This window comes from Molossus molossus, unplaced genomic scaffold (genome assembly GCF_014108415.1).
Source record: "Molossus molossus isolate mMolMol1 unplaced genomic scaffold, mMolMol1.p scaffold_m16_p_16, whole genome shotgun sequence".
NCBI classification, from domain to species: Eukaryota; Metazoa; Chordata; class Mammalia; order Chiroptera; family Molossidae; genus Molossus; species Molossus molossus.
The window spans coordinates 28,102,507-28,122,956 of NW_023425351.1; the positions used below are offsets into that span (position 1 = coordinate 28,102,507).

Genomic DNA, 20,450 nt, shown 5'->3' on the forward strand with positions numbered 1-20,450 from the left:
GACACCCTCCCGAGACAGGAGTCCCTGGCTGCAGCGCGCTGTAGCATAACTGTAGTTCGGCTGCCCTGGGTCCGAGGAGTACAAGTGCCTAAGGAGAGCTTGTCCTGAAGGAAAAGCGGTCCCCGAGCCAAAACTAACAAACAGGGCCTCTCAAGCGAAACAATGGTCCAGAAAACTCAGCAAAAAAGAAAATAAACTTCATTGGCAGTTTGTTTTTGACTGTTAAGAGCTCAGCTACAACTCTATCAAGAGTTTTAAGAAGGTAAGAAATTTCACACATGAGGCATTCTCACAGGGCCAGGGAGTGGAGAGTGTGAAGGTATCACCTCGTCTTGCCGTGTCTAATCCACTTTAGGAGACACTTGTATCTTTTCTTTCCAAAGTAAACAGAACCACACCTCTGAGAAAGATGAAGAACTTCCTCACCCCTCCACCCCGGCTCAGTGAGCCTGAGCGAGCCGATTCCCAGTCAATGTGGGCTAATTCTATCAGAGGGACTGAAGATTAGAAATAAAGGCTGAAATTGGGAACATGGTTTTAGATCCAAAACTTTATATACACATAAAATAAATGAACCCAGCATATAGTATCTTCAAGAAATTTTTTTAAACTTATGTAAAATGTAAGCCCTTCTAAAAGTTACCTAAGGAATCGGCGTTAACTCTGCAGTTAGTTGCAAATATACTCCAGTTCCCAAAGTTCCATGAATCTTAACACCTATCTACATTTTTTTTAATTAAATATTTATCTCTAAGACTGAACATAGTAGATTATTCCTCTGATGCTATACTTGGGTCCCCTCTAAAAAATAAAACATAAAAATAAGCTTTTATCTTTTTCTAACTCAAATTAAGCCAGCATTATGACTTAGAATTGAATCAAAGAGAATACGTGTAGTACAATTAATAGACGAAAACCCCTTCAACAAAACATGAGAAAAAATTTTGAGATTGTCTGAGCCCTGGCCGGTGTGGCTCAGCTGGTTGGAGCTCATCCTGTGCACCAAAAGGTGGTGGGTTCAGTTCCTGCTCAGGGCAAATACCCAGGTTGCGGGTTTGATCCCCAGTTGGGATGTGTTCCAGAGGCAACCAATCAATGTTTCTCTTTCACATTGAGGTTTCTCTCTCTCTCTCTCTCTCTCCATTACTCTCTCTAAAATAATTTGGAGGAAAAGGCTGAATATGATGCTTTCAATCATATCTCAGATTTGTCCTCATAGTACTCACATTGCAGCAACATGACATTAAAGCTAATACGATGACCATATTTGTGAGTTTAATTGTAAGTTAACTAAAAATACAGATTAATATTTTGAAAAACGTGGAACTGCAAATAGGAAGAGATTTGTGGCTACATAAAGAAACAATAGAAGTTAGACAAAAGACTGTTCAAAGCAAGATGAAGACGTATGCCTAGAATTCCTACAGAAATATGTAAAGGTAGGATGTGTGGAAAAGCAGGCGTTTATCAACTGGAGAAATTACTGTAGAATCCCTTTACTTCTCTAAAAGCCAGATTGGGGGAAATGTGGTCTTTTAAACCATCAAAGTCTAAACCTACCTATTTTTCATTAAATTCACAGAAAAATTAAGTAAATTGCTTTGCATTTTCTAAATATTTCACAAGCTAGACTCTTATGCTTTTCTCTCAAGGCTACACATATTTTCAATGGTTTTTATTACCTATTCAATAAGAAATTAGATTTCCCTTTTTAAGATCAAATGTGTCACTATTGATCTGAACTGTTAAAAGAAAAAGAAAAGTAACAAGATTATTACCCTGAGTTCATTTACAACAAGCTAAAGCTAAGTAAGATACTAAAAAGAATGAAGGGTCTTTAATACTGTATTTTGGGGCTCACAGAGGGCTTGAAAAATGGCAAGAAATAGCGGAAGTATTTCTAATCAGAATGTGCTTTATGTGAACCTTTCTGGAAAATAATATAACAAGTTTTCTTCAAAATTATATGCCTATCCCAAAGGAACACAGAGAACATTATCCATTTGCCTTCTGAAATATGGACCAAAGACCTTGATCCTTGCAGCCCCGTGTCCTCTCTTTTCATTAGGCACTAGGTAATACACGTGGATTCACTGAATCTCAGCAGTAGAAGGGATCCGGGAAGTAACCCACGCCACCCATTCCCATGCACAGTCTCCAACAGATTATCACCAGGTACTATGAGCTGAGGCTGTTACGTCTCAAGTGCTTAGAACATCCCTGGCTACCTGGTAAATGCCTAATAAATGCTCTTTATTCTTAGTTGTAATAGGCACTGTAATAGACATTTCCATGGACATAAAGCTGATATCTTTCCAGAAATCTAGCCGAGTTCATCTTTTCCTGTAACTTGTATGTTTGAGAACTCTTATCAATTTAGCAAATATACAATGTTTGGAGAATTGAGCTATCAATACAAACAATTTTTTGAGCAACAACTTTAAAGGACTCTTTGAACATTATCTCAATCGATTTAATATGCAGTATATTTTCACATTTTTTAGAAAAATACATTTATCATCTTGAAACTTTTCATTAAGCTATAGTATTATAAACTCTTTTCTTACTTTTACAAATGCCTTTAGTATTATAATATATTTTCTCAATTTTTTTTTTTAACCTCACCTGAGGACGTTTTTCCATTTTTTTGTTCAGGTAGAGTAGAAGGGAGAGAGGGGAAGAGAGAGAGGGAGAGAGAGGGCGGGGAGAGAGAGACAGAGAGACAGAGAATCATCGATGTGAAAGGGTCACATCAAGTGGCTGCCACCCGCACGACCAACCAGGACTGGGGACGAACTTCAACCGAGGTTCACGCCTTTAGCGGGAACCGAACCCGGGTCTCTCTGGGCTGTAGGCTGATGCTCTAACTGCTGAGCCAAACCAGCCAGGGCTCTTTTCTCAATGTTTAAGGTAGGCAAGAGCATTATAAGAATTTTGGGCCTGATCATTCAAAGTAATATAAAAATCTATTCAATTTTTATTAGCCATATACGTGGAAGCCACTAACTGCAACTAAAATTGCAGTAGATCACCTTTGTCCCAAGAATTTAATGCAACCTTCAGAGGGACTCCAATGCACTAAATATGAGAAGTTCACCATAGACTCTCATGGCACACACCTGTGAATTAGCCCAGTTATTTTTCTTGCTGCCTTAGCTGATGTTCTATGAATTACAGTCCTCATTTACTATGGCAAATAGATTACATGTTCATTTGAAACATTTTGTTGGTTACATTGTTTTAAGATGGCAGCCTGGCTCACAGTTTGAATTTAAAATGTAGAAGTAAGAGCCCTGGCCAGTTTGGCTCAGTGTTTAGAGTGTCGACCCGTGGACCAATGAGCCGCCGGTTTGATTCTTGTCAAGGGCTTGTACCTTGGTTGCAGTTCAGTTCGTCCTTGTCCCTGGTCAGGGTCCTGTGGGAGGCAACCAGTCGATGTGTGTCTCTCTCTCTCCCTTTCTCTCCCTCCCACTCTATCTGAAGATAAATGGAAAAATATCCTCAGGTGAGGATTAAAAAAAATAAATAAAATAAAATGTAGAAGTATGAGGTAGATGTATTTTCATTGAAATCAATCACTGTATTTAATAATTATATTAGAGCAAATAGAAAGATAACCTTTTTTAAAAAATATAAGATAACATGTAATTGATTAAGTTAAAATATAGATCTAATTTTGTTAGTTCATAGTATTAGTGAGTACATTTTTCCCCAAATAATTTGGAATCTCAGCAAACCACTAATTTTAAGGTCTAATGTGAACTTCTTAACAAGTGAACTTTAATAAAAGTCAGCTCTATGGATAAAATTATTTATAAGTCATTGGGTTTCACCTCAACACCAACAGTTTCTTATTTTGAGAACACAAGTGGTTAAATGCAGGCATAGCTAACCAATTATAAACATTTGCAGGGTACGTAATTTCACATGCCTGAACAAAAAATAGTTTTGAACTCATTTTTAAAGGTACCCTGCCCAGTTTACTAGATAGGATCAGGTAAATGTATGGTTTTTCAATGTTCCACAGAAATTTAAATAGACAAATCACTAAAAATCACTACTGTAAGGAGCAAGAGTAAAAACAGTAAAATCTGTTTTTGGTCATTTTTCTTTATTCTAAGAAAACCTGTTTCTTCATGTAAATGGAAATTAGCTATGAAATTTTAAAGAATAGATCATTTTAAAATTTTAAAGAACTAGCTTTTTAATGACATTTTAAGATGATAATATAGCATTTATTTTTATCTTTATAAATATAACTAGTGTTAAGATTAATATTGGGTTACTCTCAAAGCATAATATTTTATTGTTAAAGAACATCCTAAATGGCTATACTCTGAAAGAAATAGAGTACCCTCATTAAAGAAATAAATCAGCACTACATACCTTTGCCAAATGATTTTTGATATAATAAAATTTTGAGAATTTCTAGACATTAAAATAAATTACCATAAATTCTGGGATCCCTGAAAGTAATTTTAGTTTATTTATGATTTAAGCAAAAATAATAACAAGTGAGTCAACAGTTATCTACTTTATTATTTGTACAACCCAATACCGATTCTCTCTTGCATCCTCTCACGTTATAGGCACTGTACTTCAAAATAAAAAAAATAATAAACTAAAATAAATAATTTAAAAAAGATTTTTTTCCCTTACAAAAGAAAAGATAAATTGTTACAGAGGACACTACCATCTGGAAGAACACAAAGGCATTCACTGTTTTGTTTTGTTTTTTAATTTTTTTCCTTTATTGATTTTAGAGAGGAAGGGAGAGGCAGAGAGAGAACATCAATTGGCCGCCTCCTGCATGCACCCCACTGGGGATCAGACCCACAACCTGGGCATGTGCCCTGAGTGGGAATCGAACAGGTGACCTCTTGCTGCATGGGTCGATGCTCAACTACTAAGCCACACTGGCTGGGCAGGCATTCATTGTTTTAAAGATGTGCTCTTGATAAACAATGTGTATGTATGAGACACATATAGCTTAATAAAAGCACTCATGTTCTCCTTTTGGTTCTCACAATGATTCTGAGATACTCAGCACTAAAATATTATCCCCATTTTAGAGATGAAGACATTGACTCAGAGATGCCCAGAGATGTGCACACACGCAGGCAGCAGGTGAATCAGGCCTCCAACACAAGCCTTCTGCTGCCCCCAAGCCCAAGCTCCCTCGTATACCCTCATGGGTACCCACTGACTTCAGCTGATAAGAACACAAGCTCATGTACTGCTTTATTAATGCAACATGGGAGAGAATACGTTCACAGCACCACATGAACCAATCTTTTTAAAATTATGAGAATGTTAGTCTGATCTATGCTAAGTTTGAATTTGGGAGACCTCTTTAAAAAATTCAAGAATTCCTTTGAAATATAAACATTAATTGCTCTAGTTCAACCTTGTAGAGCAGTTTGGAAATTTTCTGCTATGAATAAGATTTACTACTCCTGGTTGGTTTGGCTCAACGGTTGAAGCATTGGCCTGTGGACCAGAGAGTCCGGGTTTAGTTCCCACTAGGGCATGTACCAAAAATAAATAAATAAATAAATTTTTAAAAAAGATTTACTCACAAAAAGAATATGAAAATTTGGTATATGATCGTCAGCTTATTTTGTCCATCTATTTCCACATATTCATATATACAGATAAAATTAATCTATATTGTTATTTTCTTTAATTTTCCTATTTTCATAAAAGGACACAAAAATAAACCTCACCCTCTCCTAGAATTATCAGATATATTCTATTCCTGGAGGTCCACTTACTGAGGTTTCACAGCAGAGGTGTGCGTTTTCAGTGTACCTCTACCCTCATGAAACCTGGCAGAGCAAAACCAGCTCTGAGCATGCATCTGGGATCTGTCCAAGAGTAGGTGCTTCCCTGCAGCCATGAAGAGGAGAGCTGCTGAACTAGCACATGTGAACATGTCTCCCTATTTACAAAATGAACACTTCAGGTAATTGTACTCATTCATTCATTCATTCGACGAAAACATTTTCACACCTCCAATGTGCAAAGTAGAAAGGGATGGTGGGTATTCTCTCGTGCTCTCTTCCCTCAAACAGCTCATAGTCCAGAAGGTAGCCAGATTTGTAAGTAAGTGAGAACAATGTAGGACAGAATACCGTATATGCTAATTAGCAGTTCAAAGCACTTATTGTATAAAGAAGAACGAGCTCTGCTTGGAGGAGATAAAGATAAATAAATTGACATCTGAATGTAACCAGTGTACAAAAGAGAGAAAAATACCCAGTAATTGACTACATGAAATGTTGTAGGAAAAATGAATTATATGAATTAAATTTATATAATCACATATTTCTATAGTTATATTCTCAACATATATAACATCTAGTTATATTCATAATCAAGCTTTATATCATCTGTTCAAAATACTGAATAAGGATCATTTTAATGCCAAATAAGATCAATAGGATCACTGTATTAGTTATGTATTGCTGCATAACAAATTACCCCAAAACTTAGCATCTTAAAACAATACACAAGTATTATCTCACATATGACCCTTTTCAGGGTCATAAATCTGGTAGCAGTTTAGTTCAGTGCTATTAGCTATTAGGGGCTCCCAAGGAAGGAAATAGTAAAGATCAGAGCAGAAATAAATGACATAGAGACCAAAAAAACAATTCAAAGGATCAATGAAACAAATAGCTGGTTTTTCGAAAAGATAAACAAGATTGATGGACCCTTAGCTAGACTCACCAAGAAACAAAGAGAGAGAACCCAAATACACAAAATCAGAAATTAAAGAGGAGAAGTAACATCCAACACCAAGGAACTACAAAAGATCGTTAACAACTACTACGAACAACTATATGGCAACAAATTCGACAATCTAAGCGAAATGGACAAATTTCTAGAAACACACAGTCTCCCAAAACTATTTCCGGAAGAGGTAGAAAACTTGAACAGACCAATAACAACTAAGGAAATTGAAGAGGTAATCAAGACTCTCCCAGCAAACAAAAGCCCAGGCCCAGATGACTTCACGGGGGAGTTTTACTGAACATTCAAAAAAGAACTAACACCCATTCTCCTCAAACTATTTCAAAAAATTCAAGAAGAAGGAAGACTTCCAAACACATTCTATGAGGCCAGCATAATTCTAATTCCAAAACCAGAAAAAGACACTACGAAGAAAGAAAACTACAGGCCAATATCCCTGATGAACATAGACGCCAAAATCCTGAACAAAATATTAGCAAATCGAATCCAGAAATACATCAAAAAAATTATTCACCATGATCAAGTGGGATTCATTCCAGGGATGCAAGGCTGGTACAATATTCGCAAATCAATAAACGTGATACACCACATAAACAAAATGAAGAATAAAAACCACATGATCATATCAATAGATGCTGAAAAAGCATTCGACAAAATCCAGCATCCATTTCTGATAAAAACGCTCAGCAATGTAGGAATAGAAGGATCATATCTCGACATAATAAAGGCCATATATGAAAGACCTACAGCCAACATCATACTCAATGGACAGAAACTAAAAACATTTCCATTAAGAACAGGAACAAGACAGGGATGTCCACTTTCTCCACTCTTATTTAACATTGTACTGGAAGTCTTAGCCACAGCAATCAGACATGAAGAAAAAATAAAAGGGATCCAAATTAGAAAGGAGGAAGTGAAACTGTCATTATTTGCAGATGACATGATATTATACATAGAAAACCCTAAAGACTCCATCAAAAGTTTACTAGACTTAATAAACAAATCTGGCAAAGTAGCAGGATACAAAATTAACGTCAAGAAATCGACGCCATTCTTGTACACCAATGATGAACTCACAGAAAGAGAAACTGAAAAAACAATCCCATTTACCATCGTGGCAAAAAAATTACGATTCCTAGGAATAAACTTAACCAAAGAAGTATAGGACCTATTTGCAGAAAACTACAGGTCATTGAAAAAAGAAATAGAGGAAGATATAAAAAAGTGGAAGCACATACCCTGTTCATGGATTGGAAGAATTAACATCATTAAAATGTCCATACTACCCAAAGCAATCTATAAATTCAATGCAATCCCCATCAAAATACCAACGACATATTTCATAGAACTAGAACAAATACTTCAAAAGTTCATATGGAACCAAAAAAGACCCCGAATAGCCACAACAACCTTGAAAAAAAAGAACAAAGTAGGTGGGATCACAATACCAGATATCAGGTTATACTACAAAGCGACTGTAACCAAAACAGCCTGGTACTGGCACAAGAACAGGCATGTAGACCAGTGGAACAGAACTGAAAACCCAGAAATGGCCCCAGGGCAATACGCTCAATTAATATTTGACAAAGGTGGCAAGAGCATACAGTGGAGTAAAGACAGCCTCTTTAATAAATGGTGTTGGGAAAATTGGACAGCTACATGCAAAAAAATGAAACTAGACCATCAACTTACACCATACACAAAAATAAACTCAAAATGGATAAAAGACTTAAATGTGACCCGTGACTCCATAAAAATTCTAGAAGAAAATGTAGGCAACAAAATTTCGGACATCATACGGAGCAGAATTTTCACTGATACATCACCTAAGGCAACAGAAATAAAGGAGAAAATGAGCTATTAGGGGCTCCCATGAGGATGCACCTCAGCTGTCTACTGGGGCGGCATCATCTGACAGTTGGACTGGGGCTGGAGGATGCACTTTCGAGAAGGCTCCCTCACCTGGGAATAAAAAAGTTCCATTGCTGGTCACATGGGCCCTCTGTAAGACTGCCGGAGTATACTCACAACATGGCAGCCAGCTTCCCCCAGAGTGACGGATTCACATTGGCATTTAGGACCTCAGATCCACAGTGGCATAGCATCGTTCCTGCTCTTTTCTCTGCTTATCAGAAACAAGTGGCCCTGGCTGGTGTGGCCCAGTTGGTTGGGCATCATTCCACACACCAAAGGGTCGCAGGTTTGATTTCCAGTCAGGGCACGTGCCCAGGTTGCAAATTCAATCCCCTGTCAGGGTATGCCATTGATCGATGTTTCTCTCTCTTCTCTCTCTCATATCAATAAAAACATATTTTAATAAATTAAGATTTTTAAAAAAGGAGCAAGTGAGCTACTAAGCCCAGACCACACCCAAAGGGAAGGGTCAGCATCAAGAGACTCCATCTCTTAAAGGGAGGACTATTAAAGAATTTGTAACATATTTTAAAAATCACAACACATTCTGGAATGGTTTACAAAATGTAGACATGCTTTATTGATTCCAAGCACCTTTTAAAATTAATCATAGGAACATTTATGTAAATAAAATTATACATGTACAGAAATGTGGGCATCAAAGACCCTCATCACAGTATTAGTGCCAATGTAAAGGTATACTATGGGCTCTACAAATAATAATATTCATTTACTGAGGGATAAAGAGGTTCAAAAGAAAAAGACCAGGAGAGCTTAGAAAGGTGGGAATGCCTCATATAGGGGTTCAATGCCCCCTGAAACTGTGGGATGGATCGGCACACTGAGCGCTCGGTGGCTTCCCAATGAGCTCGGATTCTGTGTGAAGTCCTCCTGCCCATCCTTGGGGACCACCACACACACTTACTTTGTCATGCATACACTGTATTCACTTTGACTATCCAGAACAGTATGGACCCCAGTTGAGTCACACTTGGCTAGAACCAGAAGAGAGCTCCCCAGTTCTTCCTTTCGTAGGAGAAGAAAACAAGGCCCAGAGGGAGAAAGTAAGTCAATCCAAAATGACAGCGCTGGGCTGACAGGAAGGAAGCAGAGACTTTGAGGGGTCTGGGAGTGCGGCGTTGAGCCCCCCACGTGGACAGGAGAACTTGTACCTGGATCCTCCTATGATTCTGTCCTATGGCAACTTCCACGCCAGAGCTGAGGACGTGAGACTTCCAGAGCATCTTCCAGTGCGCAAAGCCTGAAGTAGTCACTATCTGGTTCTTTACAGAAAATGTTTATTACATTATCACCACATTGAAATGGCTTTCTTATTCTAGCTCATACTTCTGGTGATTGCTGTCATTCCTAACAGAGTTATAAACCAGAAAGGTTTTTATTTTTCTTTCCTTCCTCCAAAACAAACAAACAAACAAACCCCCAAGCCTCAAAGTCTGCGCATGTTTCCCAGAAAGAGAGCTCCATGTCCCCCCGCTAACTGGTCACACGCCGACCGCCGCGGCCCAAGCCTCAGGGCAGCAAGCGTGCCACAGTGGAGCAGGCCACAGGCGGAGAGTCTGAATGGTAGAGCCTCTTTCCTTTCTGTCTAACACCTTCCACAAGCGATTCTATCCTTGTCACAGCCCGATTGTCCCGTGCCTATGGGCCATGTGAGCAGCACTGGGGCCCAAGATTCTGGCCAGCTCAGGTCAACACACACTTACTGGGTGCGCCTAAAAGGCTTGGCATTGTGTTGGCCCCGGAAATAGAAACAAGTTCCTGTCCTGGCTCTGGGACAATTTTCCTGCCGAGGTTTTACTCTTTACCTGAAACACCCAACTGCTAATACAACCTGGTGCCAAACTGGAACTGTGACGGCCGGTCTCCTCCCAACGCGCAGGTCACGTTCCATGCTGTCTCTCCGTGTGCCCAGCCAGCCGTGCCCGTTCTAAGGCCAACCTTTGCCCAATTCCTCCCAGCGTGGTCTGACATCCCCAGTCATGATCTCGGCTTAACCCTCTGACGGTACCTACATTTCAGCGAAAGTGACAGACAGGACCTCATCACCCGGTCTCATCAATTTTAGATAACATTGGCTTTTAAGCTCTTGCCATTTGTGTGCCTGGCACCTTCGATATTAGGAACAATAGCAAATGCGAAGACAGCCTTTACTGTGTGTCAGGAACCATGGGAAGGGCTCTCACATGTTACCATTCCATCTTTACACCAGCACCGGGAGGTTAAGGGATCAGTATCATCCGCTTGCAGTAGAGGAAGATGGCCTGAGGGGGGCGCACAGCCGTGCCCAGCACCCTGCAGTGTGGGATGAACTGAGGCGGAGAAAGGCAGCCCAAGTGCAGAGCAGAGACTGCCGTCTGACCCGCAGAGTCCTGCCCGGTCTGGAAGGATGCCATGGGCTTGGCACTGCAGTTGTCTACGCAGCTGTACGGCCGACAAAGTGCTTTGGCAGACGACACCTTATTCCTTCATCACAGGGGCCCAGCAATGCAGATATTATTATCTCTAGTTTTCAAAACAAAATTGAGGCTCAGAAGTTGGAATAACTTCCCAAGGTCCCACGGTTCATGAGCTGTGACTCAAAACCTGGTATTCTGATTCCATGCCAGGGCTCTCTTCACTACGCCCACCTGCCTGCCTGTTTTCAAGTTAGTATCAATTTTCCGTGTGCCTATCACAGCAAGTTTGGCCCCAGCTCTAGACTTTCCTGCCTAATACTGAAACGGCAAAGCATCGCTGCTCTCAGACAAACCGAGGGAGAGAAGAAAAACTAGCACGTTAGGGATACAGCTTATAACAGATCGCTGTAACAAGGACCTTAAGTCATCAGAAAAGAAGTGTATATATTCACTGTTAGATTTTTCCATCAAAATGACTAGTATGTGGGTGATGGCGCACCAAGGGTTAAGCCTTCTCGTCGATAAGATGAAGAGGTAGGACTAGGGCTGTACCCTCAAGCTGGTGCTCTGTGCACACGAACTGGGGTTTCTTACAGGGTCATAGTAGGCACCTGGTAGGCGGTCTGCCCAGCCCCTTCCCTGAGAACTCCCACGTTGCTGCTGCTGCACCCTGTTCTACCAGTCACAGAGTTATGGCCATGCAGGGTGAGTCACAGTCTTGCCTTTTGCATGTAGATGGCCCAGTAACATGTCAGCCATAGTCTGCAGCCAGCACCATGCAAGGGGAGCAGAGAAAGCCAGTCTGTAAACAGAGAGAAGACTGAAACTAAATCACAGCGAAATATAGAAAGAAAACTGCCTGAATTCCCTGGATATCGTTTTTCTTAAGACTGTCTTCTTGTTTGTTTAAGTCAGCTCATGGTGAATCCCACTGCCCGCAATCAAATAAACTCAAATTATCCAAAGTGGGGGGAGTGGGATGGGTGGGCAAATAGATAAGGTTTGGGGCTTCCCTTTCTTATTACGTTTTGATATGGGCTGAATTGTATCCCCAACAAAAGACATATGTGGAAGTCCTAATCCCCAGTACCTATAAATATGACCCTATTTGGAAACGATGTTTGCAGATATAATCAAGTTAAGATGAAGACACGAGGTTGCCCCCTAATCCAATATAACTAGTGTCCTTATAAGAAGACGAGTCAGGCCCTGGCCAGTTTGGCTCAGCGGTTAGAGCTTCGGCCTGCGGTTCAGAGAGACCCGGGTTCGGTTCCCGCTAAGGGCACGTACCTCGGTTGCAGTTTGTCCCCGGCCCTGGTTGGGTCGTGTGGGTGGCAGCCACTCGATGTGTCCCTTTCATGTCGATGTTTCTCTCTCTCTCTCTTCCTTCTACTCTATCTGAACAAAAAATAAAAAAATGTCCTCGGGTGAGGATAAAAAAAAAAAAAAAAAAAAGAAGACGAGACAGGCATAGAAGGGAGACGGCCATGCGACAAGGTAGGAGGAGACGGAAGTACTGAGGCTGTTACTCCAGGGATGGCGAGGACTGCTCGCAGACCTCCGGAAGCTAAGAAGCAAGGAGGGCTTGCCCTACAGGTTCAGAGGGAGCCCTCCAGACTTCTAGCCTCCAGAACTAAGACAATAAGGGTCTGTTGTTTTAGGCCCCCCAGTTTATGGCATGTTGTTCCAGCAGCCTGGAAAAATTAATGAATTCTGCCAATAAGATAGTTCTGCTTTTAGTAAAAACTGTTGGGTTCTATACTTTTAAGTTTAAGTTACCTAGAAGTATCATTTATAGAAAACATCTCATTCATGGTGAGGCTGAAAAAAATTAAATCCTGATTTAATTAATAATTTCCCAGTTAATTTGACATACATACCAGACTTGTACAACTACTTTTAGTAATTTCTGCTAAATAGTGTGCTTCTCTCTGTAAATAAAATGGATATTTAATTCTTCTGTTTTGGTTAAAAGTCACTGTTCACTTTTAGAATCTCCAAGTATAGAAATAGAGTATATCCATATTGTATTTAATGGTTTTCTTGCAAAACCCAAAATATCAACTAATGCTGCTATTAGCATTTCAAATTTACCATCATTTAAAGGAGACACAAGAGGTATAGTTATAAGAACACAGTGGAGCCCTAAATGTAATTACTCTAAACAGCTCTCAAATATCATCACCTAAAATGTTTGTAATGAAAGTAAATTAAGTACCTACCATTTAAGACAATATGTTCCTTTTAGAGTCTAAAGAGACCTGATTTCTCCACAGCAACAATATCACGACCAAATATAAGTAGCTGATGCATGTAATACCTGGCACATGTATTGTGGTTGCTTTTTAAAACTTTTATTGTAGCTTGCAGGTGACTAGGTAATTTTTTACCATGACCACATTTTTCTAGAGCTATTTCCAATAAAAGTACATTAGAGCTTATTGTACTTCTCAGTTTTCAATTAATTTTAAAACCCATGATCCCACTTGACCTACAAGATTATAATTTTCAATAAGAACAGGTAAATGTTATCATCTCTGTGTTTCAGTTAAGGAGGCTGGTCCTTGGGAATCTGCCCTGGGTCATTTAACTAGTAAAAGTTACCTCAGGTCTTCTGCCTCTGAATCTAAAATGTCCTTTTCAAGATACCAGACTTCCTATCGAATTCAGACACATGGTTTAATTTTTCCATGGTGGATTTTTTGTTGTTGTTTGTTTTTTTGAGGGAGGGAGAGAGGAAGGGAGAGAGAGAGAGAGAAACATCAACATGAGAGAGACACATCGAGTGGCTGCCACCCACACGACCCCAACCGGGCAGGGGACAAACTGCAACCGAGGTACGTGCCCTTAGCGGAACCAAACTGGGACTCTCAGGTCCGCGGGTTGACGTTCCAACTGCTGAGCCAAACAGGCCAGGGCCCATGGTGGGTTTTTTTTTTAACTGCAAACCTTGCAGCCTCAAGGAAAAGTATAGTGACTTATTTTTTAATTTACTTTTTTTTTTGTCAAGGAGTTGGTAGATGCTTTCCTTATCTTGACATGATTTCCTTCTAGAAATCCTCATAAACTAAAGACATGGAAAGATGCAGCCAGGCTGGGGCTCCCTGACGTTTGCGTGTGGGGTGGCTTGCCTTGGAGGAGCCAGCCATGGCCCTCTGAGAGTAGTTTATGCTCATTCACATGGGGACGCCTCCAGAGGGGAGGCCAGAACTGTGACAGAGATGACGTGAAGCCCACAAACACCCTCCTCTGCTTTGTGTCCTCATCAGGTGAATCGAAGAGTGGACAAAACTTACAGAATCACAGGAGCTACTTCTTCCTAGACGGGGAAAACATACAGGCAGAACATTCCCAGATAGAGGAGGCGGGACTAGGAGTCGAACACCTTTGCCCAGCGCTGTGTCTACTCAGGATCAAAATGAGAAACTGCTCCACCTTGGCCCATGGTCCTTTGTCACGTGAGACAATGTTCCAAAGCCCCGCCAGGGTCAAGAGGCTACGTTACAGGAATACAGTATCTTCTGATGTTCGAATAATCGATCGTCTGGCCTCCCCCAAGTGTCATGAGGCACCTCGAAACTTTCGGCTTCAAATCTCACAAAGCATGGCTGCACCAACATTAAGAGTGAACACACCCTTGTTTAAGGGACCCCCACACTATGCCCCCTTGCTGCCCACTGAAATGCCAAGGGAGTTCCTCTTGGCCTCTCCCTTTCCAAGACCTTCAGGGCTCCCCAGCCGTCATGGGGCTAAAAGAAGACCGGTGGCACTCTTGTTAGCCTCTTGTCCAAGCAATATCTGGCCTAAAAAGCAAGAAATGAGGTGGCTTCTCTGACGCCTCTCCTGTCTTGTCACACACATTTCTATCTACGGAGTAAAGGACCATGTAAAGTTGAGAAAGAATCATTGTTTACAAAGGCAACAGAATTCACAATACTTGACTGATAACTGCACATGTAGATCAATGCAAATATTGTATGGCCTTGTATGCAAAACCATTCAGAGGGATGTTTTATTTAAAAAAAAAGAAAAATCTCTGTTGAGGAAACTCAGGGCCCCACTCCCATCAGGAATATGTCTATGGAAGCACATACTCAGTCTCGCTGAGAGCTAGGGTAGAGGAAAGTGAGAATTCTAAAGCAATAGAGCCGAAAGCAACACCAGGTTCATTGGATTTCAAGCTCCTCATTTTACATACGCAGAAATTGAGGTTCCCAGACAAGTGCTTAGAGTGTATTTGCTATTCTTTAAAAAGGATGCGTGCCACGCCATACTATTCAACAATAAAAATGAACCAACTACTACTACATATACAATAAGGATGAGTCTCACAGACCTAATGCTGCCAAAAGAAGATAGAAACGAAAGAGAGCACACTATGTGATCTTATTGAACAGGCAAAACTGATCGAAGGTGAAAACCACTGGGAGAGCGCTTGTCTCTGAGATTGGGAACGGGTATGGGAGAGGCACTGAGTGGGGAGGGACATGGGAACTTGCTAGGGAGTGGAAATTCTGCTTGTGATAGGTATACCCACTTGTCAGAACCATACAGTAAGGTTGGTGCCTTTCAGGTGTATGAAAAAATACTGTGCAAAAACTAATCTTTCAGTGGCGCTGAGGAGGGGTGGGGGTGGAGAGATGAACCGAGGACGGCAGAACGTTGATAATATTGAAGCAGCTAGTGGAGGTACCGTATATTCTTGTGTTTATTCTGAATATGGTTGAGATGTTTTCTAAGAAAACTTGTGAAAGATGAACATGAGGAGCAAGGGAAAGTTCAATTCATGTTTGGAAGTAAGGGCACTGCTGGTACTACTTCAGGTCTCCTTTTGATCTTTTATTTTCCTGACTTAACATTTTCTGCTAAGTTCTAGGTCCTCTTCCCATCTCGAGCCTGTTTCCCACCGTCCCCAGGAAAGAGGAAACCTGGGCAGAGGCAGTGGTGGGGGCAGCCTAGGCTCTGCACAGGGCCCCTGCCTCCCGAGGTCAAACAGGCAGGAGCCAGCCAACTGCCAGGACGTTTCTCCGATGCCACAGTGTTCGCTCCAGAGGAATGTCCCTCCCTAGTCTTGTACCTGAGACAGCCAGATAGCGTTCAAGAATAAAACGGTTACCCTGGCCAGTTTGGCTCAGCGGTTGGAGTGTTGGCCTAGGGACCAGAGACTCCCAGGTTCGGTTCCCGCTAGGGGCATGTACCAAATAAATGAATAAATAAAACTGTCGCGCTCTTTACGTGCCAAAACAAACCTCCAAAATGATCCATCATGAGATTGCTCACCGAACACACCTTTTCGTGATGATAGGCAAAAAAGAAATTACTCACTGCATTCTCTACCTGTTTGTCCATTTCTGTCTCAAGCCTTAGTTAATGTCTTAATTTTAAAATTCGGATCCGCATGATATAAAATAGCAAAAGAAATATTATCAGCAACACTTATTGGCAGACACTGTCATCCATCCAAGTAGCCGAGTTACATAAAAGGGGGCAGGTAAGGAGTAGTTATCAGTGAGTTTACTTTTCCCTTATTTTATATGCGCTACAAAAGTATTTTTAACATGAGAGTAAAATAAATCAAATACCCCAGGCCCATCACAGGAGCTTACAAGAACAAACAAACAAATTAACTGGGTCAAGTTCGGGGTGCTTTTCCTGTGGGGGTAAAAGCTGTGCTGTGCAGAGCGAGAGCGTGGAGTGAATTACCTCGGAGGCCTGAGGAGATCCAGGAAACACAGGCGTGACTGCCCAGTACCTTGCCCCTCTGTTATTAAAATGCTCCTCCGTGAGCAGTTCCTGCTTATTGCCCAACACCAGTAGGTCGGGTAAGACAGGCACTTACAGGACCACAACAGCATTACTAAAGATCACACTCTGGGTCGGTAACAATTCCGTCCTGAACACAGCGGGGCTACGAGACCTGGGTCTGAGCGCCTCACCGCTGATCAGAGAACTTGGGGCAAAGTCACCCCAAATACCACCCCAAATACCGCCATGGAAAGTTTCCCAGGAAATGACTCTCACTTACTGAAAGATGCTTTTCTAAAATTAGTGTCGTTTGACTTATTCAAGGTCTAAACAACTCGAAGGTTATTTCGAAGATGACCTCTAACTGGGAATATTTGTCTGTGAGGCAAAGGAAGCTTGCTTTCTTCCTGATAGGAACCTGAGGGAAATTCCTGAATCCTTCCTCTTCTTCTCACAAGAGAAACAAACAAAAGAAAACCTGAGAGACTCAAGGTTCTCCTTGATTAAAGCCAGTGCTAGAGTTCATCAAACTGTGAAACCGCCACCCTAAACACACGTTTGAGAGATATACACACATACACACACGTGTATTTCTAAAACAAATACATATAAAATGACCCAAACTTAGATATTCATTGCAAGTCTTATAAAACAAATACATGTTTTCCCCGAGGCAAAGAAAAATGTAAGCCTTAAAATTGCCTTATGCTTTTTGGTGTCATTAAGTAATACTAAAAGTTGGCTTTTCCCTCCAGAACTCTACTTTTGATAACTGATACCTCTAAGAAAGGTATCATATCGGTTTGGCTGCGAAAATAGTGCACTACTTAATTCATAACTTTTAAAATCATTAAAAATTGGTGCAGAGCTTTTGAGGAATTTCTAGACGCTCAGGTTACAACAAAAATAGTAATTACGATTTTAAAAGTAATAACTCTTTCCTTAAGACTGACATTCTGTTTACTTACAGACGGTCCATTTATCCCCCGGGGGTCTTCCATTGAAGACTTCTTCTGAATTATAGATGAGCTATTAGCTACACACTTCTTCAAAGGGTCCCCCCACTCCTGCACCTGTGGGGAAGAGAGCACCAAGCAGCATATTAATCGTGCGGCGTGAAATTAAGAGCTGGTCTTTCCATCTGCAACTTTCCACTTATCAGCATGTATACACAAGTCAAGAATGCTTACCTTCACTGAGCAAGTCTTTAAAATAAATATTATGGGCTCATTGTTTATCACAATTTACATGAGCCAAATGTGGCCAAATGATAGCTCAGTGTGTCTGCTGTCAGCAGCTGCAGCCCAAGGAAAAGCAGAACGGAGAGGCCAGCTAGCGAGCTCTCCACAGCTTTGTTTTTTCCTCTTTTTTTTTTTTTCGTTTTGAATTCAGTTTCTCCGCGCTATCTATCAACGTCAATTGTACCACAATGCAAAGAGGAAATGCTAACAAAGAAATATGACTGTAGTCTGAGCAAGGATAAAAGAGGAAAACCCAGAGTTGAGTGTTTTACCCTCGGGGCAAGGATATTATTATGCTATTTCTTAGCAAGTTTACATTAGGTCGCAGTTTCACGGCTGATCAAGTCTAAACTGTCAGAGACTCAACACCTTCAAGAAGAATGGGGTTTGGGGTACTTCAAGACATGGACACTAAATAGAGTGTTTTAAAATATATTCTGCATTTAGCTATCTTCCCCAAACAGAATATAGCCATCTAGCTGCCCATTCTCGTGTCCTTTCAATATTAATTTTCATGTTCAAGTGTAAGAGAGGAACCCAAAAGAGACTCTCAAGTTTACTTACTTGGGCTTGGCAACTAAGAAGTTATTCTACAGGCCTCGCAGCAACTCCAATGCTGATATTTAAATATGCTTGTAATTTATTAAAAAAGAGACATGATCTTGCCTGGGCTGGATAGCTTAGTTGATTGGAGCATCATCCCATACACCAAAAGGTTGTGGGTTCGATCCCCAGTCAGGGCATGTACTAGAGGCAACTAATTAATATTTCTCTCTTACATCGATGTTTCTCTCTCTCTCTCTCCCTTCTTCCCTCTCTAAAAATGAATTAAAAAAACAAACAAACAAAAAAAAACCACATACCATTGGGTGAGGATTAAAAGAAATAGACATGATGTTAATATCACCCAACATAAAATTACAGAATAGAGAACATATGCCAGTTTGACTTCATATGCTAGTTTGACTTCAGTATCACTTTTTGTAAATGTACTTGAACTTCTGCACATTAGCATGGTAGGAAGCCCACTGGCATGAAAGTCAAGCAATCTGAATTCAGGTTCTGACTCTGCTACTGACTAGCTCAGGCAAATGATCTAGACTCTCTGAGCCTCAGTTTTATTATCTGCAACATGGAAGACTTTTACTGGATGATGTCTTACAGGTCTTTATTTTAAATTTATAATTTAATGCATGTACATACATTCAGGTAAAACATTCTAAGCTTGGATCATTTGGGGTGTAATTTTGAAATGCTGGGCCAATTCTCATTTATGATTGTTTTGCTCACAATGATCAATGTGGGAAACTTATGCCTTATCCATTGTCTGCAAAAAGGTGATGCTTTTTCAATAAAGTAAGACTCATAAATAACTAGACCCCTAAAATTTGGAGAACCTTATGAAAGCACAGTGTTTTTGTAATTCTAACAAATTCAGGGTAGGAGTAAATAAAAAGCATATAAATGCATTTATGATTTGCTAAACAGAGGGAAAAAAACCAATATAGTACTTTCTTTTGAGTTATGCAAAATTTCACCAGCATTAGTTTGAGAGGATTCTTTGCATAATCAGGGCAGAGATATTACAGAAACTTGACTTTTTTCATTGCTCGTGTGACTCTCGGGAGGCACATTAACTTTTCTGGGCGATAAGGTAGCATTTTAAAATAATGATAATAACCCTGCTCTACATTGGTAAAATGCTTCACAGTTTCCAAAGTGCTTTCACATAAACTGCCCACAGTGCACTTATATGTGGTGACACAGAGTCCGGTCTCCTTCCTCACAGAAGGGAGCAGGCCCCAGACAAAGCCACCTCTGATTTCCCCTAAATTCCCATCCTTTCTGTACCTGTCTGGAGAACATGTTTCAATCAAAATCTGTATATTTGATATTCCAGGATTATTTCCCATGTGTTTCTTTTCCATATTCCCATATTGAACTTACTGAACAGTTTAAGGTATTAAGAATGGTCAAGTTACACGAGCATGAAAGGTATTTCATTCGTAATTTTATTTCTTCCGAAGATGAAACTATTCTGTAGTAAATGCTGTGTTTGTTATTGTTTCCTGGGCTAAAAGGAAAAGATTGAGATTGTTGAGAAGTTGAAAGAGTCAGCATTCATCTACTTCAGGTAGATGTCTTCACTAAGAAAGACTACCACTCAGAAATCAAAACATCACGGAGAGCCATGCACTTTATTTACAAATCCTCCACCGCTTGCTAAATCAGCATAGTTGTTTCCAGATTTTTACATGTCAATCCAAACCATGAAATCTATGCCATGACTGGGTCTACTGATATTTAGGAGCTGGGTTCTGGTAAACCCTTAATTCCCTTGCTGGGCTTGATCTCTCATGGTTTATAAATAAGC

The 20,450-nt window shown here is 40.5% G+C and overlaps 1 protein-coding gene across 1 annotated transcript in view; it reads right to left on the reverse strand.

Moving 5' to 3' along the window:
• Window positions 1–17,902, reverse strand: part of EYA1 (EYA transcriptional coactivator and phosphatase 1) — a 301,589-nt gene extending 283,687 nt beyond the window's left edge. Inside the window, exon 1 of the mRNA XM_036264086.1 lies at window positions 17,804–17,902. Coding sequence (XP_036119979.1) covers window positions 17,804–17,836 — 33 coding nt within the window. The 5' untranslated portion in view covers window positions 17,837–17,902. The remainder of the gene's footprint in view (window positions 1–17,803) is intronic.
• Window positions 17,903–20,450: the final 2,548 nt, after the last annotated feature.